The 16856-nt window shown below is 49.2% G+C and overlaps 1 protein-coding gene across 2 annotated transcripts in view; it reads right to left on the bottom strand.

Moving 5' to 3' along the window:
• Nucleotides 1-6502: 6502 nt before the first annotated feature.
• Nucleotides 6503-16856, bottom strand: part of RXRG (retinoid X receptor gamma) — a 37249-nt gene continuing 26895 nt past the window's right edge. The window contains exons 3-10 of one of the 2 annotated variants that reach the window (XM_050307164.1): nucleotides 14713-14857; nucleotides 13857-14036; nucleotides 10691-10851; nucleotides 9835-9964; nucleotides 8982-9114; nucleotides 8130-8221; nucleotides 7686-7791; nucleotides 6503-6931 (exon numbers count right to left, since the gene is read on the bottom strand). In XM_050307164.1, coding sequence (XP_050163121.1) covers nucleotides 6784-6931; nucleotides 7686-7791; nucleotides 8130-8221; nucleotides 8982-9114; nucleotides 9835-9964; nucleotides 10691-10851; nucleotides 13857-14036; nucleotides 14713-14857 — 1095 coding nt within the window. In that variant the 3' untranslated portion in view covers nucleotides 6503-6783. The remainder of the gene's footprint in view (nucleotides 6932-7685; nucleotides 7792-8129; nucleotides 8222-8981; nucleotides 9115-9834; nucleotides 9965-10690; nucleotides 10852-13856; nucleotides 14037-14712; nucleotides 14858-16856) is intronic. The other variant, XM_050307165.1, reaches the window with a different exon arrangement.

Here is a 16856-nt window from a genome sequence, read left to right as displayed (position 1 = left end):
GGGGGAGTTCGGTGTTTTTCGGGGAGTTTCACGGCCCCGCAGGCCGGTGCCGCCCGCTATGGGGATGGGGCCGCGTTCCTGCCGCTGCCAGAGCAGCCTGAGCAGGGGGCCACGACTTCCCCGGCACGGAGGACGGCTGGGTCCCCCGTCTCTGGCTGGAGATCGAGGACACGGCTGCAGAGCTGCGAGGGACCTGCTATAGGATAATGGAGGATGGGAGGTTTTTAGGGGTCTTACCTCTTGTGTTTCCCAGTAACCTTGGTACTGGGGGCAGGAGCACTCCCAGCCCCTCCGTGGGGCATCCTCATCACCAAGTGTTCCCTGCACACAGATGATGTGGGTGATGCTGGGACCAAGGTCATGTCGTTTGGGAATTTTTAGGAAGGAGAGAGGCCACAATTAACACAGGTACCTCACCACCCTGCCAAAATCCCATGGGAGATGGAAACAGTCCTGAGACAGCCCTGTTGTATCCCAATATAACTACACTGGGAGCTCAGGCGTTGGAAGCATTGATACCATCACACATAGCTCATCATGAAACAGCTCTGACCCCTCACAGCCAGGAAGGCTGAGCTGCAGCTGGGAGGCACTGGGCTCTGATGCCTCCATCTTTGGCTCTCTGGAAGGTCTCCGAGCAGCTCCAGCCAAGTTTCTGGGTAGCCAGATCCATCAGAGCTACTTTGCCAAGACACCAGCCCAGCAAGGACTGCAGCATGACCAGGAGCTCCAAGCATTGCGTGGTGCTCATCCTGCTTGTGCAAACCAGCTGTGCAGGGCAGTAGATTTTCCTTACACAGCCACAGGAGGTCAGCCCTGTGGGGTGGGAATAGTATCCACCAGCTAAAAACTGTGTCCCTGTGCAGGATACCTTGCTTATAGACTCATACCACTCACCCAATTTCCTCTGATCAGAGATGCAGGAGCAGTGAGGAGGCAAATCGTTCCTTCCTAGATGTTGCCACCCCATGGTGTTGTTCCTCCTCCTCCTCCATGCAAGGAGGGGTCTGCAGACTGCCTTACCTTGGAGCTCTCCTGCACAATTCCCAGCTCAGTCTGTGAAGGATCAGGTTTGATGGCTAAGCCATGTGTGTAACACCGAGGAGGCTGCAGCAGTGTTGCTGCTCATGATTTACACATCTACCAGTTTCCACACAGGTCAGAGGTACTGGAGCCCTCCTGGCCTGGTGCAAAGGACGATCACCAGGTGAACCAGTAAAACATGCAACAAAACACACCTTCACCACGGGCAATTGGCCTTACAAAAGATGGGAAGAGTATTTCAGGCAGCTCACTGCAGCCTCTGAGGACCAGGGTTTCTATGATTAGTTCACCAGGGGCTGAATTAGATGCAGCAGCCCACATCAGCAGCTGAAGGGAATTTAACCAGAGGAGAAGCAGGACTAGGCTTTCTCCTTCTAGCTGTAGGGTCTGCAATCAGCCAGGTGTTGCAAAATCTGGGTGGTCTGGGAAAACTGCATTAAGCAGAAGCTGCCAACCAAATTAACAAGGCCACAGCACCGGTAGAGGGGCTGCACATCTTCCCCAACCACCACCCTGCTGGGGCTGCCCAGCTGTCATGTTTTGTGCTGGTCCCCACTGCTCACTGCTGGAAGGAGATCAGTAGCACTCAGCTCCCAGGGCAGGTATCCACAGTCACGGCAACTGACATGGCTCCAGACAGCAGCAGCCAGATCCCTCCTCCAACATCACCTTAACTCTGCCCACTGAAGCAGATGCAGAACCACGCCGGGGCAGGGAGGGGCTGAACCCAGAAGCAGGCACACAGGAGACCAAGGAGGATGGTGGCTCTGAGCCACCTCCCCTAGGACAGGAGTCAGTGGACCAGCAAGCTAGCATCTTGCAGGTGCTTTTAATGCCTGAAGCCAGCTTGACCCAGAAGACAAACACCTGCCCAGCACCAGAGATATCCCTCTACACCACTCATTCCTGAAAAGACCACACCTCCCTGTCCTTCTGCCACCCTCACAGCCCTTTATAGGCATCAGCTGCTGCACACCCAGCTGGGCTGGCCAGCCTGGCAGAGAGGCAAGCCAGAAACCAGCCCACATCCACAATGCTGTCAAATAGGTGACAAAATCCTCTCCTTTTCCCACTGAAATCCCCCAAACTAAGTATGTCTCAGGTAGAGTTTTAATTGCACAGAGAGCACAGGGAGAGAGGTATGGGATAGCAGCCACTGGCCTTGCTTAGTTATAGGTTGGTCCTTGTCCACTAATGGTGATAAACACCTGGGGATTTATCAGGGCTTCTCTGTGACATGCTTTCCACCACAATGTACCTTGCCATCATCCCCTGAAAGAGGATACACACACTGGTTCCCACGGCCACCAGCAGCTCTGGGGAGCCCCATTCTCATCAGTGTAATTCCTCCTCTTCCTCTGACTCCCTGTGCCCTCTAGTGCTCCAGGAGGTACCAAGTCAGCACAGTCTCCCCAGCCTCCCAGCTGGGTCTTTGATGGAACAGCAGAGACCCAGGAAGGATGGAGAAAGGACGAGCAGAGAAACCAGGCAGCAAAGAGAGCATCTCAGGGGAGCTCAGATGTGATGGTGAAGGCAGTACAGGGTCCAGTTCAGATAAGAGGTCATGGAGGAAAGTCCAGTGGTAGAGCCACTCAGTTCAGAGTCTCAACCTCAGTGTCTGAAAGTCATGTCAGGTCTATAGGACTTGGCCTTGAATCCCTACATTCAGCAGGGAGCTCAGAGCTGAACTGAACACAAACCAGCTCAAACTTTTATAGCTTAGGATTTATTTTTTTATTCCCAGTCCAAAAGTGCTGCTGTTGGACCTAAGCAGAAACTGAAGCAGCCACTACAGAACCCAAAACAGGGCAGGAAAACACACCACCTTGATTTCTGGGTGAGAAACAAATCCAGCTTAACACAAACAATGGAGTTGAAGGGTGTTTCATTTCCCAAGGTCCTCATCATAAGTGGCTAAACCCACTACTTTTTGAAGCCCCTTCCACAGAGCACTGCAGCGTGAGCAGCTCAGAATTAATAAATACTTTGGCATGTTTGGCCTGTGCACCAAACCATAGCCTGTCCATGGTGGGGGGGACCTGCTGCTGACTCAGGAAACTCATGAGATGTAGGAAATGGTAGGAAAGAGAATACAGCCTTGCACCAGTCATTCCCAGAGCCTGGTTTATTTATTAATCCCAGAGCAAGGAAAAAAATGTCCAAGCTTAATCTGAGGCTATGAGAGGTTTCATGGGGTAACCAATGACTGGCTGTTCAGACAAAGTTGTGGCAAGACCCAGCAACTGGAATCTGACAAGAACAAAATTTGGAGGAGATAAGAGAAGCCAGGTTTCATTAGGAAGGGCAAGTACCTGGACCCTGTTACACTTTCCTCATTACAGCTGAACAGTGGCTGATGCCTGGATTTTGAAGGCACCATCATGGCATAGGTCTGCAAGGAAAAACAATCACATTAGAAGGGACCTAAACTTTTCTTGATTTTTTGAGTTGTTCAGTGCTATTTTTTAATCATTTGTGCAGCTGTAACTCCACACAAGCTGGAACTGAACAGACATGTGAGGAGGGAAGTTTTCCTTGGCTTATTCCATTATGGTGATTTCTACTATTTTATGAAAATCAGGTTTTTGCAGGGCTGCAGATTGAGTAAGCTCCAGCCATGCCAAGCTGTTGTTCTTCTGCAACAACTCACCCTGAAGGAAAACTACAACAGTGAGTTTCTGCTAACTGGTCTGGGATTTGTTGCTCAGGGTACCCACAGAGACTCATCCCTCTGCTTTGCAAGGCTTGGGGAAACGCAGGTCTTGGGCAGCATGTTGACACCACTGTACAGAGGCCCACCCATGAATGAGGAATCGACGGTTAGGACCAAATCCAGGAGATGACATCAAACCTCAGGTTCCCAATGACTGCAGATGGAGCTCAGTTGTTCGATGACTCGTTTCCTCTGCACAGGACGCTTGTGTGCCAGTGACACTTCTGGATGAGCAAGTGGTCTCTTATTCACAGAAGCCACACTCTGGCTCATGGTCTCTGCCCTGCCAGACAAGGGTGGGGGAACATGTGGTGGTGTGTGTTAAGCAGATGATCAAGCCTACAATTTAAAAAAAACACCCCACACTAGTCAGCTGCAGAAATAGGACAAAGCCATGCTCGAACTGCAACATGGAAGCCTTGTGGCCCAGAGCCCATTTTTCCAGAGTTTTGAGCCAGACTGCTGAGATTGAGGGTGTCAAGGAGCCACAAATGGTCACTTAGAGACTTCCTTCCCCAGTCTTAATTATCATATTCTATCACTTCCAAATTCAAAAAAGTGGCTGTTGATATTGTAGGCGGTGGACTGAGATCAGCATCAAGATGTGAGGGGAATGGCTCACGAGGCTTAGCAAACTCTCCTTGCACTCACTGCAGTGACATGTGCAGTGCCATCTGGGATATGTGCTGATCCCACTACTCTGTCCAGTTTATTTTTCTCTGTTTCTCATGCATTGAGCTGTTCTGCTGACATGGAGTATCAGGAGCTCTGAATCCCTCATCACAGGCTGAAATTAAGCCACCAGGAGGCATCGCACTATGTTAAACCTCCATCAGAGAGGGTTGAGCGTGGCCCAAACCACTTATGGATGTTTTGGCCAAATTAAGCTCCACCCTTGCAGCTCCATGTAAATGCTTGTGATCACAGCCACGGTACTTGGGTGCTGAGGACAGCCTGTGAGCTCCTGAAAGAGACAGCACTATTGGGGTGGAAGCATCCTGTCCTCTCCCGCTGGCTCACCCCAGGGACAAAGCACACTCTGAATTACCACTGAGGCCTGCAGGGCTCCAAAATAGCACTCAGACACCACCTTAGCAAGGTATCTGCTGCAGGCACGGAGACCCTGAGGTTTTCCTCTGCATATTTAAAAAAAAAAAACCATGAATGCCACAAGTTTTATCTCCAGACAGTGGCATCAGCTCCTGCAGCCCGTCTATCCCTAAAGCCTGCTGAAGTCAATCAACTTCCTTGATTTAAACCATCAAACCAGAGAGCAGGGAGGTCAGGAAAACCTCAGGGCTTTATAATCAGAAAAGAAACCCAACCCAGCCAGCTGGAGACCAGCTCTGAGAAGCTCACAGCTCTTAAAGGGGGAAGCCTGAGCAGCCCAGGCTTTGTCTCACCAGCAGTGTGGTGTGTTACCATCCCAGCACAGCCTCGGTGCAGCATCTCAAACTCTAGCAGTAGTTTTACAATGAGCAGGTTGTGTATTTGCTGTCTTTAAATACTTCCCTGTTGATGGAAAAATACTATTTCAATTCAGCCCTTTGGCCAACACTCTTCACTTCTTTCTAAATCCTCCCTGGATTTTTTTCAGTGTCACCAGGAAAAGAAAAAATTAAAGAGTTTTTGTAATTTTGGGGTTTCCTCCTTCTTTTCTTTTTTCCCCCCTCCTGCTCTTTTAATCCTCTTTTTCCTTCTCACAGTGAAATACTGGAGAATGAATGATGTCCCTGTGGGGAGAGTTTTAACAAAATGTTTCATTTTTATCCCTCTTGCTTTCCCGTTGTCCCTCCTGCCTTCCCTGGAAGTTGCCTGAGTCGCCGGGCGGCAGCGCTGCAATCTGTCACACAGGCAGACGAAGCGTGGCTGCATCGCCCTGCTCGGTCTGCTGAGAGGGTCAGGAGGGGCAGATCACTTAACACTACACCTGTTTTATGAATAATAATACAGACAGTTTCACTGGGTTCCTGGGAGGACATTTTCCCACCAGGATAAGCTCCGCATATTGAACAAATTAATGTCTTTAACTCGTTTGACTCGGGTTAGCTCGGCTGCAACGGGAAGCTCCAGTGGTGCCATTGGAGCAGGGGAAAGGCCAGGGAGACCTTTGAGGATTGTCTGTTAGAGGGTGTTGTGCTTTCCTTCCCCACAGGTTTCAATTATGAAACTGTGGAATTATAAATTTGGGGTTGAGGAACCTGTTTCCAGTGTAAAAATATGGAGAGAAAAAAAAAAAAAAAAAAAAAGCCTGAGAACAGGATCCATGAAGCTTCAGGAAAATATAAGTTATCCATGAACACAAGGTTTGGGTCAAGCCAAAATACTCCACCAGGACCAAAATGAAACACTTTGGTTCTTTTGTCAGTGGCTGGACGAGCTCAGGAAACAAAACAAAAAAATCCCCAGCAACAACAACGAAAGACCATTAAAAAACTACTTTTACAATTATTTTAAAAATTAAAATAATTCAAAAAGTTTCTTTATAAGATAGTGAAATGAAACATTTTCATTAAAAGAAGTAAGATTCTCCATGTCTTTCCTTAGCAAGAGTAAGAAGAATCAACACCTGTCCTCTCTTGGCCAGAGGACTGTGCCCATCAGTACAAGCAGTTATATCCCAAGTGACATCCCTGCCCTGATTTGGTCTCTCAGCCCCATCCCAACTGGACCTGTGACTGCAGCAAAAGAGGGCACTGCTCTGCCAGCGCCAATCAGTGCCTCGCTCACATTATTTTATTTGTTTTGTGGACTTTTATTGAGAATGAAAAAATAATTTAAAGCAATTATCTGTACAGAAGGGCAAGGGGATGGTTAGTTGGGGAGAGGACCTGTGGCCCACCCCTGGACAGGCCAGGGTAGGGGTTAGAGGGGGTGATTTACAGCTGTACAAAACCACGACAATCCCACTGAGGAGGAGGGGAGGGTGAAGGACATCTCTGGAGCTCTCGCAGTCTCAGAGAAGAAGGGCAGGAGGTTGTGCAGGGACACAGGGGGCCAGGGCTGGCCAGAGAGGGGCCAGACCATCAAGTGACTTGGAGGGGTGTCTCCAGCATCTCCATGAGAAAGGTGTCAATGGGGGTGTCCCCAATCAGCTTGAAGAAGAAGAGGTGCTCCAGGCACTTCAGTCCGATGGACCGCAGCGCCGGCAGACGCAGAAGGAGTTTGGCAAACCTGTAAGATAACAGAGTCAGAGGCATGATGGAGGCACTGGTCACCCTCTCCCACCTATTTCCAGGCCTGAGCCAATCCAAGTTCTCCCCTAAAACGCTTTGGAATGTTCTCAGTCTTAGATTCCCCTGTGCTTTCAAGGTAAGCGTTTGATTCCATACGTGTGGAGGGAATACACATCTTTCCAAAACAGAATAGTGCTTTTAGAACTTAAAAGAAAAAAAAAAGGGGAAAAAAAAAAAGGAAAAAGAAGATACTTCTAGATCCTCCCTCCAAGACTTGAACATCTTAACATCTTGCAAGACTTACATCTCCATGGTGCCATTTAAATCTGTCTTCAAACATCCCCAGACTCTGAGAGGGAGCGCAGCCCCTCAGGAGTGCCGCTGCCAGTCATTGCCTCCCATTTGGAGGCACAGCTGGAAGGGGGTGCAGCTGGCAGCCCGTTCACTCTCCCCACGGCTCACAGCACTCTGTGGTCTCAGCGAGAGCCAAAAATCGCAGAAGATGCTGCGGCCGCATCATTGACTGGCGGCGGTGGGGACAGACTCAGCTGCCCGCGCTTTGAGAGCTCCGCCAGCAGAGGGTAGGATTGGATTGGAAAGCAAGAATATTCCATGTCGCCAGCACCTGAAGGCTCGGGATTGGGGCACTGTGGCTCAGGCACAGCTAGCACAGACACCCTGCCTCAGGCCTGCTCGTTCCAGGGTGGGTCTGGTGCTGCCCTGCACTGCCTGCCTTGCACGGGGGCACTCACCGCCCTGGCTGCTCAGGGTACTTCTGCTTCGTGTAGGCTTCCAGTGTGGCATAGACCTTCTCCCTCAGTGACTCCACTTCTGAGGGGCTGGACAAACCCTTGGCATCTGGACAAGGGAGAAAATACAGGTGGGGAAGAAATCCCTGCGGAGAGGACCTTCCCACTGCCATCAGAGTGACTGTGTGGATGGGCGGGAGAGGACTTGGGCTCTCTTTATCATGTACCCAGGAGCTGGGATAAATCCTGGTCTAGTGGTAGGTGTCCCCCTGGGGGAGGGGGTTGGAATGAGAAGATCTTTAATGTCTCTTCCAACCCAAACCATTCTAGGGTTCTATGAAATTCGTCTGCAGTCCTGATGTCACTGTCAGAGCCCTCCTGCTTGTGACTTGCCATGGCCCAGAGGAAATGCACATCCTCTGGCACGGGCCTGGGCCTCAGGCTTACCTGGGTTAAACAGGACAATGGCTCGCAGGCACCCCAGCTCCGACTTATCCATCTGCATGTCTTTCATTTTGGACACCAGCTCTGTCAAAACTCTGCATGTGGGGGACACGGGTGGGAACACAATCAGGGACAGGTACAGACTGCAAGGCTGGAGGCTGAACAGCATCTGGGATAGGCACTGGGAATACCCCCCAAATTCCTCTCTGTAGGAAAAGGCAGCTCTGAGGGACAGTCATGTCCCACACTGCTGTTCTACATGTGCAGCAGCAGCAGCATCCAGGGACCTGAGCATCAAACTCACTCCTGTTCTCACTTTGCTCAGCATGTGGCCTCTCTGCTCTGTTTGGACTATAGAGAACAATTTGCACTCGCTTGAGGAAAACCACATGGGTTTTCTCCACTTTTTACTGTGCAAAACATGGACTCTGTCCTTACATGTGCTTGTTGTGTAAGAGTGGTAAGTCAGTGTCCTGCCAGACGGGGAGCAGGTGTGGCAGGGACAGTACACATGCAGTTGTTACATGACCAAGTTGGGGTTTAAGGCTTTGCCAGCAAAAGCTCTTTGTGATCAATATTAGATCTAGATACAGCTACAGCAAACTCTTGAAAGAGGAGCGTTCCTCCCCCTGCACACCCAGAGATCTGCTTCTGCAGCTGCAAATCCCTTTCCAACATGCCTTCATCCCATCCTTGCTTTTTCAGTCCATGAAGCATCCCCTCTTCATTCTAAGCTACTTCTGCCCCAAATCGTGCCAGTTTGCTCTAGTTCTCATTAAGGATGTTTCCCTTTCAGAGGGGAGGACAGAGCCAGCCTTGTCACCACTGCTAGGGAATGACAAACAGGCCACATACCTGTCAAAGATGGAGCCCACCCCAGCATTGTGGGCACTGCTGCGGTGCACATGCAAGCCTGTGGCCAGGAGGATGCCGTCCTGCACCGACACAGAGCGATGGGAGAAAGAGGCAATGAGCAGCTCATTCCAGCCTGCAAGAGGAGGTGTGAGGACACATGAGGCAGTTCAGCCAAAAATCGTGCTCCACATGGAGCAGGAGAGTTTGGTTTCTTCCTGCTGGCTTCAGATTTGCCTCACAGAGCGATGGAACCCTAGGTATCAGTTGCGCCCTTGCCAGCACTGCAAGGGGTGGCAAGCCCCTTGGAATCATTTGGACAATGCTCTCAGGCACATGGTGGGATGTGGACCTGTGTAGGGCAAGGATGATCCCTGTGGATCTCTTCCTACTCAGGATTTTCTAGGATTCTATGACCCTTACTTACCAACAGCAAGGAAGATTCAGAAATAGGCTCAAAGGGAGGGGAAAAAAATAAAACCAGAAAAGATCTTAGGTTTTCCTTTTAAAAACCTATTCCTAGTTTTACATCATTTTGCACATTACATGTTAACGTCCCTCACTCATAGTAAGATCTACAGTTACAAGAACTGCATCAACCAGACACATTTTTTTGCTCTCCCCCAGTGCTCCATGTCTACATGAAGAGGGGAACAAGCAACAGCTGCCACTGCCCCATTGACAACTTCTGCCAGCCACTCACTGTGGCTCAGGATGGGTTGCTTGGCCTGTGACGGCAGGAATGGATCAGCTCAGGATTTCACATTTGCCACCCAGCCTGGCTGGATGGCACACAGCCCAGAGAAAGGACAGGGGTACCAGCAATAGCCCCAGAGGCCACAGGTGGAGACCCTACCTGCCCGGAGGAGAATGACTTGGTCTTCCAGTGTCAAGTCAGAGAAGTGGGGGATTCGCTTGGCCCACTCGACGAGTGTGAAGAGCTGCTTGTCAGCTGCGTGGCAGATGTTTGTGACAGGGTCATTTGTCTAATTAAGAGTAATATCAAAAGGAAAAGAACAGAGGAAAAGAGGAGCATTTGTCAATGAAAAGTCTCTGCTAATCACTATCTGCACTGCACACTGTATTGGATTGAGTTAACGATGCTCAAAGCCACAAGTAAAAGGATCAAACTGGCAATAATCTCAGCTGTGTGTTGTTGGGAGGAGGAGATATTTGTTACTACTATCCCCTCTACAGCCAGCCAAATCAGCTGGTTGCCAGACTTTTCTGTTTGCTTGCTGCTCTTTGCACAGCAAGTCCTGCATGGCAGGCTGCAGTCCTGCTCCCCAGGGCATACATAAAAGCCATCAAGCAGCCTCTGAACAGGCATGAGCAGCAGTTTTATCCAAACCAGTAAAACCACAGCAGTAAACCTGCTGTGTCCAGCTCCATTCCAGTCTTGGGTAAACAGTGTCCAGGGGCATGCAACTATGGAAACCAGCACAAGGCTCAGACTCTCCAAGCATCCAGCCACTGCCCTATCTACTCACTGAAATTAAAGGGAACTGGGAAAAAATGCTCAGAAAATAATGCATAGGCTGTTTTCTAGTTGTCATTCAGAGTAGCTTCAAAAGAAAAATTGTTGGTGATTTTCAGGTGGTGTGAAGCAAAACCCCCTTGCAAAATGCAGGCTGTTCACATGGGGCTTGTCTGTGCAAATCACACCTCAAAGTCTCTCATCTCAAGCTGCAAGTGATGTTAGTGCCCCTTACCGAGCTCTCTGTGGTCACGTCACTGTACGCCTCCGTCTTGGGTTCCACTGCCAGCTCAGCTTCCAGGATCCTCTCCACAGGCATGTCCTCGCTGCCGTTGCTCGTGGACTCGGCCTCATTCTCACTCCGCTCTCTGCTCCTCTGCCTCTCCTCCTGCACAGCTGTGGGACAGAAACATGTCTCTAAATCCACAGCAACACTTACCTGCTCACAGTGGGTCCCCTTTCCTCTGGCAGAAGGGATGAGAAAACCCCACAGGAGGGGGAGAACAGAAAATAAATGGATATTTCAGACGTACAACCATTAAAACAGCTGTTCCCGCACCAATAACTTTGAGGTTGCTGTAGACCATTAAGCCTTCAGATTTGACAAAGGTCAAATCACAAAGGTTGTGGTTTCCAAGGCACGAAGCTCCAGAACAGAGAGGAGCTGGTACCTCCAGGTGGCAGCCTGGACTCAGCTGTCACTGAGTGCTGGAGGAGGCAGGAGGGACACAGCACTCACACACAGGTTTGCTGTGCTCCCAGCGTGCTTCAAACAGTCCCGTGGCAGTCAGAGCATCCAGCAACAGGGCTAGACAGTCCCTCATCCCCAGCTGGATCCACACACACTGCTTGTTTCACTCCTGAGTGAAATCCTACACAGCCTGACCCAGCCTTGTTGTCACCTCTCCATCTACCACTTCTCCTGCTAATGCTCCCCACTAGAAAGTTCCTAAGCACCTCAGTGGCCAACACCTTCTCTCTCTCCTCCTATCTCCATATGTTTTCCAAAATATCTACTGACTGAAGGAACAGAATTATGAAATGGTCTCCAGATCTCAGCTTTGAACTCCCAGGGCTGTTGTGTGTGTGCAAGACAGGTCAGTATAGAATATGTGTTTGTTTTATGCCAAGTCTTGTGTGCAACAGAAGTCTTGGATGTACATTTTCATTGGAGAAATATCAAAAGGAAATAAGAAAATCCTGCTTAAAAAAAAGAAGTGACCAGCAGGAATCATATTGGTTTAGCTCATTGCTGGGGAGAAATGTCCCAAAACTAGTCATGCTATCATCACTCCCCTGTGTGAGTAGGAGCCCAGAGTGCCTTGCATCAGCCTTGCCTTATCCTGGCTTACTCTGCAGTGCTTTAAGGGAAGGGCCAAATCATGGGAGGTTCCTCAGCACTCGTGACAGCTTTTCAATGCTCAGCACTTCCCTGTGTGTCTTCCAGCTGGGAGAGTGCTTCCCACTGCCCAGCTGCTGGGGAACTGGCAGTACCCAAGGAGATGGATCAGTGGGGCATCCAATTTGGTGCTTGTGAGGGAGGGCAATGCAGGACACATGTATGTCCCAGCCAGCTGGGGGAAATGTTTGTCCTCTTTAGGGTAATAGATATATACGAAGCCATGGAAGTGCTTCTAAAGTCACCAAATCTTAGTGGAATAAAGAACATGGCAAGGAAATACTGGTCCCATCACTCAGCCTCTGAACTCAAGCTGCAATCTGTCCCCAGTTTCTGCAGCTCCCAAAAAGCCCCCGTGATTGTTGCAGCCAAACTCCCACAAGATCCATCAAGATCCTGGGGTTGAAATTTCCACTCTCAGCAAAGGGAAGTTGCATTGACACCCTGGTTCTCTGAACCATTTTGCACTCAGCTGGAAGGGAGAACTATGCCTGGGATTAGGTTTTTGATTCCAGCTTGGCATTTCACAGTCCCCCCCTGCCCCAAGTGCTTGAGGCAGCACAGCTTTGATGATACTACAGGAACAAGGAGAGGCTCAGCTCATGTCCAGTGTTTCAAGTACTCCCCAGGCTCTGCCCTGCACAGTCTAAGCTCCTGCACAGGGAGCAGCTTGCATGTTCCACAGGGGGACACATGGCCTCCAAAATGGACAGCTACACTGCCTGCTAACACTCAACCCTGGAGGCAGCACAATTATTTTATCTTGGAAAAAACGAGTCTAAATGCTCTGCTTGTTTTCACTCCCTAACCTGGTATCTGTTGGTATAATTCAGGAGACAATCCAGCCCAGCAGTCCTTGCTCCACCCAGGAGGGAGAGCGAGGTGCAGGGGACAGAGGTGGGCAGATAAACAACCATGCAGTTGGGATTGCCTTTCCCTGCAGCAGAGACTCACATGGTGGCTTTTACAACAACCTTCATACTCTCCAGAGCTGGGTGGGAGAGGGGCAGGGTTTACAGGACTCACTGCAGACACACACCACCCTCAGCAGCTCTTGGAGGTCTCCTTCAAGTCAGTACAAAGTCCAATTGCCTCAGGTCGGATCCTTGCTCCAAACTAAACCTTTTAAGTGGTTTGGGCCAGAAACAGTTCTTTGGGTATTGCAGTGAGTGTGTGGAATATGGAAGAGACTCCATGAATTTGCTTTCCATGCAGCTCTCTCCTGCAGCACAAAAACACTGCACGACGTGAGCTGTTCCAGAGTTCGTCTCCAAAGGTGAGGTTGAGTGGAAATGACAGAGAACTATAAAATAAGAGATAGATAAAAATCATTCACCCTTATCTTTCAGTACAAGAACGAGGTGGTGACAAATGAAGTCAGCAAATCAAAAACAAATAAAGGGGTCTGCTTTTCACACAGTAGGCTGTGTGAAGACAAGAAGGCTGCAGGACCCCTCACTGCCAGGTGCTGTCCACAGCAAAGGCTTAGTGAGGCCAAGGCAGCCAGCCCATTAAAGCCCATAAAAGTAAACTTGGTTCAACATCAATTAATAGGTTCAATAGTCACCAGTATGTGTGTTTAGGTAGGAAGAAAAATACAGTATAATAGCTTTCCTATCAATCTCTTCCCTTATTAGCCTCTCTTTCCTTATTAGGAAAAACTTCTTCATGGAAGGCTGGAACAGGCTGCTCAGGGAAGTGGCTGAGCCACCACCTCTGGAGGTATTTAAAAAAATGTTTAGATGTGGCACTTAGGGACATAATTTAGTGGTGGACACTGCAGTGCTGGATTAGCAGTTGGACTTGATCTTAAAACCTTTTCCAACCTGAACGATTCTATGGTTCTTGTTTTCTTTTTGTAACAAGGTCAACAACACCCTAAAGCTGTCAGTGTGGGTTTTTGGAATGCACCAGCCTTGGAGGGCCATCAAGAGCCAGATTTACCCTCATGAATGTAAGGAAAATTTCTACAAGCCCATTCCTTGCACCAGTCCCCTCATACCTTCCCTCTTCATCCCCATGGCCAGGCACTTCTGATAGCGGCAGTACTGGCAGCGGTTGCGTTGGCGCTTGTCTATGAGACAGTCCTTGTTGTCCCGGCAAGTGTAAATCAGGTCCTTACGGATTGTCCTCTTGAAGAAGCCTTTGCAGCCCTCACAGCTGTACACCCCATAGTGCTTCCCTGGGGAAGGAAGGAGAGGCCATCAATGGGCAAGCCTTTCCTTCCACAGTGGAAGAGCTCAAACCAACCCCAAAAGTGAAAAAAACTTGACTGCAGGGTATCACCTTAACAGGCCTGAGTTGGCTTCACTGGCTCTCAGCAGCAATAATGACCAGCAGCAGTCAAACTATAGAACCACTGCTTTCCTGTGGTAAGGAGGGACTGCATCCCAGTGGAATGATGTGGAGCATTTAGCTGCAGTGCAAATGCAGAACAGCCATAGATAGCAAATGGGACACACTGCTATGGAGGGGTCTGCAAGGCACACCAGGCTGCAGGTCACTGGGGTAGGAGAGAAAGCACAGACACAGCCAAAACCCAGCTAACACAAAGCACAGGTAAATGACAAAGAGATTTGATATATTTATCTTTGATAAACAGGGGCAAAATATAAAATGAGATTATATACATAAGGGAGAAGAGTATGGCTTTTAGGTTTGCTCTCTTTTGGGCACAGTGCAGCTATTCTGCAACACAGACAGCCTGCCCTTGGGAAACCAGACTCAGCTACAAACCCTGCAGTGCCAGTTTGGCCCCAGTGAGCCTCCTCACTGTTCATTCCTGCACAAGCCTTGCTTCAGAGCATCAGGGGAGTTCCCACTGCACAAAGCCTTCTCTGAGAAAGAACACCTCCTACCTGAGGACCTGTCCCCACAGATGGCACAGATGTGTTTGGCTAAGGATCCTGGACTTGTAGATGGATAATTCATGTTCCCAATCCCTGGGAGACCTGGCAAGGGCTTGACATCCTCCGAGTTGCTGACATTGTTCAGGACATTGAGCTGCAGAAGCAGAAGGCACAAGACAGGTTAGAGGGTCAAGACTCATATCTCAATGAAGCCATCCCCAAATGGAGCTGACCCCTCCCTTGCTACTCCTACTGAGCTTGTCCCACAGGCTTATCCCCAGCAACTCCATGGGGCTGCCACGGGTAGACAGACATCCTCTGGTGAATCCAGATGGAGGGGTTTGAGCAGTTGCCTGGTGGCAGATATTGCTTCTCACCATGGCCCGATGCTGTAACCAAAGCCAGGACTAAGAAGAGCTGGAAAAGGGCAGGCAGCAGCCTCAGCTACTCAGTTACAGCCTCCAAGCAACAATGCTGGTGGGATCCCCCTGCCTGCTGCATTAGAGGATGATCACTGGCTGCTTGCAGCCTCAGGCACTAACAGCTTAGTAAGGAAGAGCTTTGCAGCCAGGCAGTTTGTTGCAATTAAACTTGCATTGATGTTCAAGGGAAAATTTAATGGTTCTTAAAAAACAAGTAAAAAATTTAAGTGGATTAGCTTTCCTGCTTTGTGATATACACATCTGCATGTACACATGAAAACATGGCACTCCTTGGGTTCCCGAATCCTGCTACTAGTTGCCGAATGGAGATGATTTGGGGTTGCCAGACTAAAAAAAAAAAAAACAAACAAACAAACAAACAAAAAACCAAAACAAACGAACATAAAACCCCACAAACAAACAAACAAAAACCAACAGGGATTGGGCTGAGCATCTAAAAATCAGCTGCAAAGGACCCAGAGCCCCCAGGAGAGATCCCCAGGAGCTGCTCGTGGCTGCTGAAGTTAAAGGTTACAAACCGACATCGATTAGAGACCAAAGCCTGATGTTGCCCAGGGCTTCGTTTTATTGCTGTTTGCTTTGGAGCCGCTGTCGGCAGGGCAGGGAGGATTAAGGGCCATTGAACACGTCTTGTCAAAAGCTGTCTGGGCAGAGCAATGTCTCTCCAAACCCACTATCAAATCATCTTTCCCATTGTCAAGCATTGAGGGCTGGGGGTGGTAGTTTCGTTGTTGAGTTTGTTTCTAACGTTCATCCCAATTTATCAGCTAAAATTCTTCTTCCCAGCAAGAGGGCAGAGGCAGGGAGAGAAAACAAGGCTTTGGATGAAGACCCAGCTACCGCCTTCATTACAGTCTCCATAACATCTAAACTACTAGATTTCATGCATGTTGCTGCAAGTTCTCCATTTGCTCCAAGAAATTGCTCATTTCCCACGAAAAAAAATATATTAAACTCCACAGGAAATTTCAGTAAAGAGCAAGAAGGGCTCATACCACTGGGATTTTTGGACCTGTCGTTAGAAAAATAAAAAGCTGAAGCCTGTTTTCATTTTCCCTCACCACTGTCCCTTCATTTTCAAAGCTTCAAAGATCTGATAACATGGAAAATACAAATTAACCAGAAAAAAATAGGCTCCAGGTTGTTTTGCTTCACTGGAAAATAAAAATGCATTGGGAAAAATTGCCCAGAGGAACAGAGGTTCACTCTTCCTGGCAGAGACTGAAACCAGACACTGACAGCTGTAAATCCTTACACTTCAAAATATGGCCCAATGAAAACAGAAATAAATCCCTTTCCTCCCCACAAGTGTCCAGCCACCTTTTTTTATCCAGTAAACATCATCCTGGCAAGATGCTGAACCAGGAGGAACTTTTGAAATGTTACTCAGAGTTTGGGTACCATCTTTTCTTCCTCTCTGTCTGAACTTTGAGACAATAAAAGGGAGAGAGGGTATATAGGAGGGGGACACAGTGTCCTCAGAGCTTGACTCCTGCAGGTTAAGTGCAATCATGTATGATATCTGGGACAACTGCTTGAACCCAAATCCATTAGCTGCCTCCCTGCTGAATCCCCAAGGCCCAGCTGTCTCCTTGCATTAGAGGCAACACAAACGAAACCCTCTCCTCGGATCTGGGAACCTGGCGTAGTGCCCAGGCTGGGGAAACCACTTCCCAGAGCATCTCCAACCCCAAGGAAAAGGCTTCCAAG

Source organism: Myiozetetes cayanensis, unplaced genomic scaffold (genome assembly GCF_022539395.1).
Source record: "Myiozetetes cayanensis isolate MyiCay16 unplaced genomic scaffold, myiCay2020 scf12, whole genome shotgun sequence".
NCBI lineage: Eukaryota > Metazoa > Chordata > Aves > Passeriformes > Tyrannidae > Myiozetetes > Myiozetetes cayanensis.
Note: the sequence above shows the minus strand (reverse complement) of the source record. Positions and strands in the feature narration are given on the sequence as shown.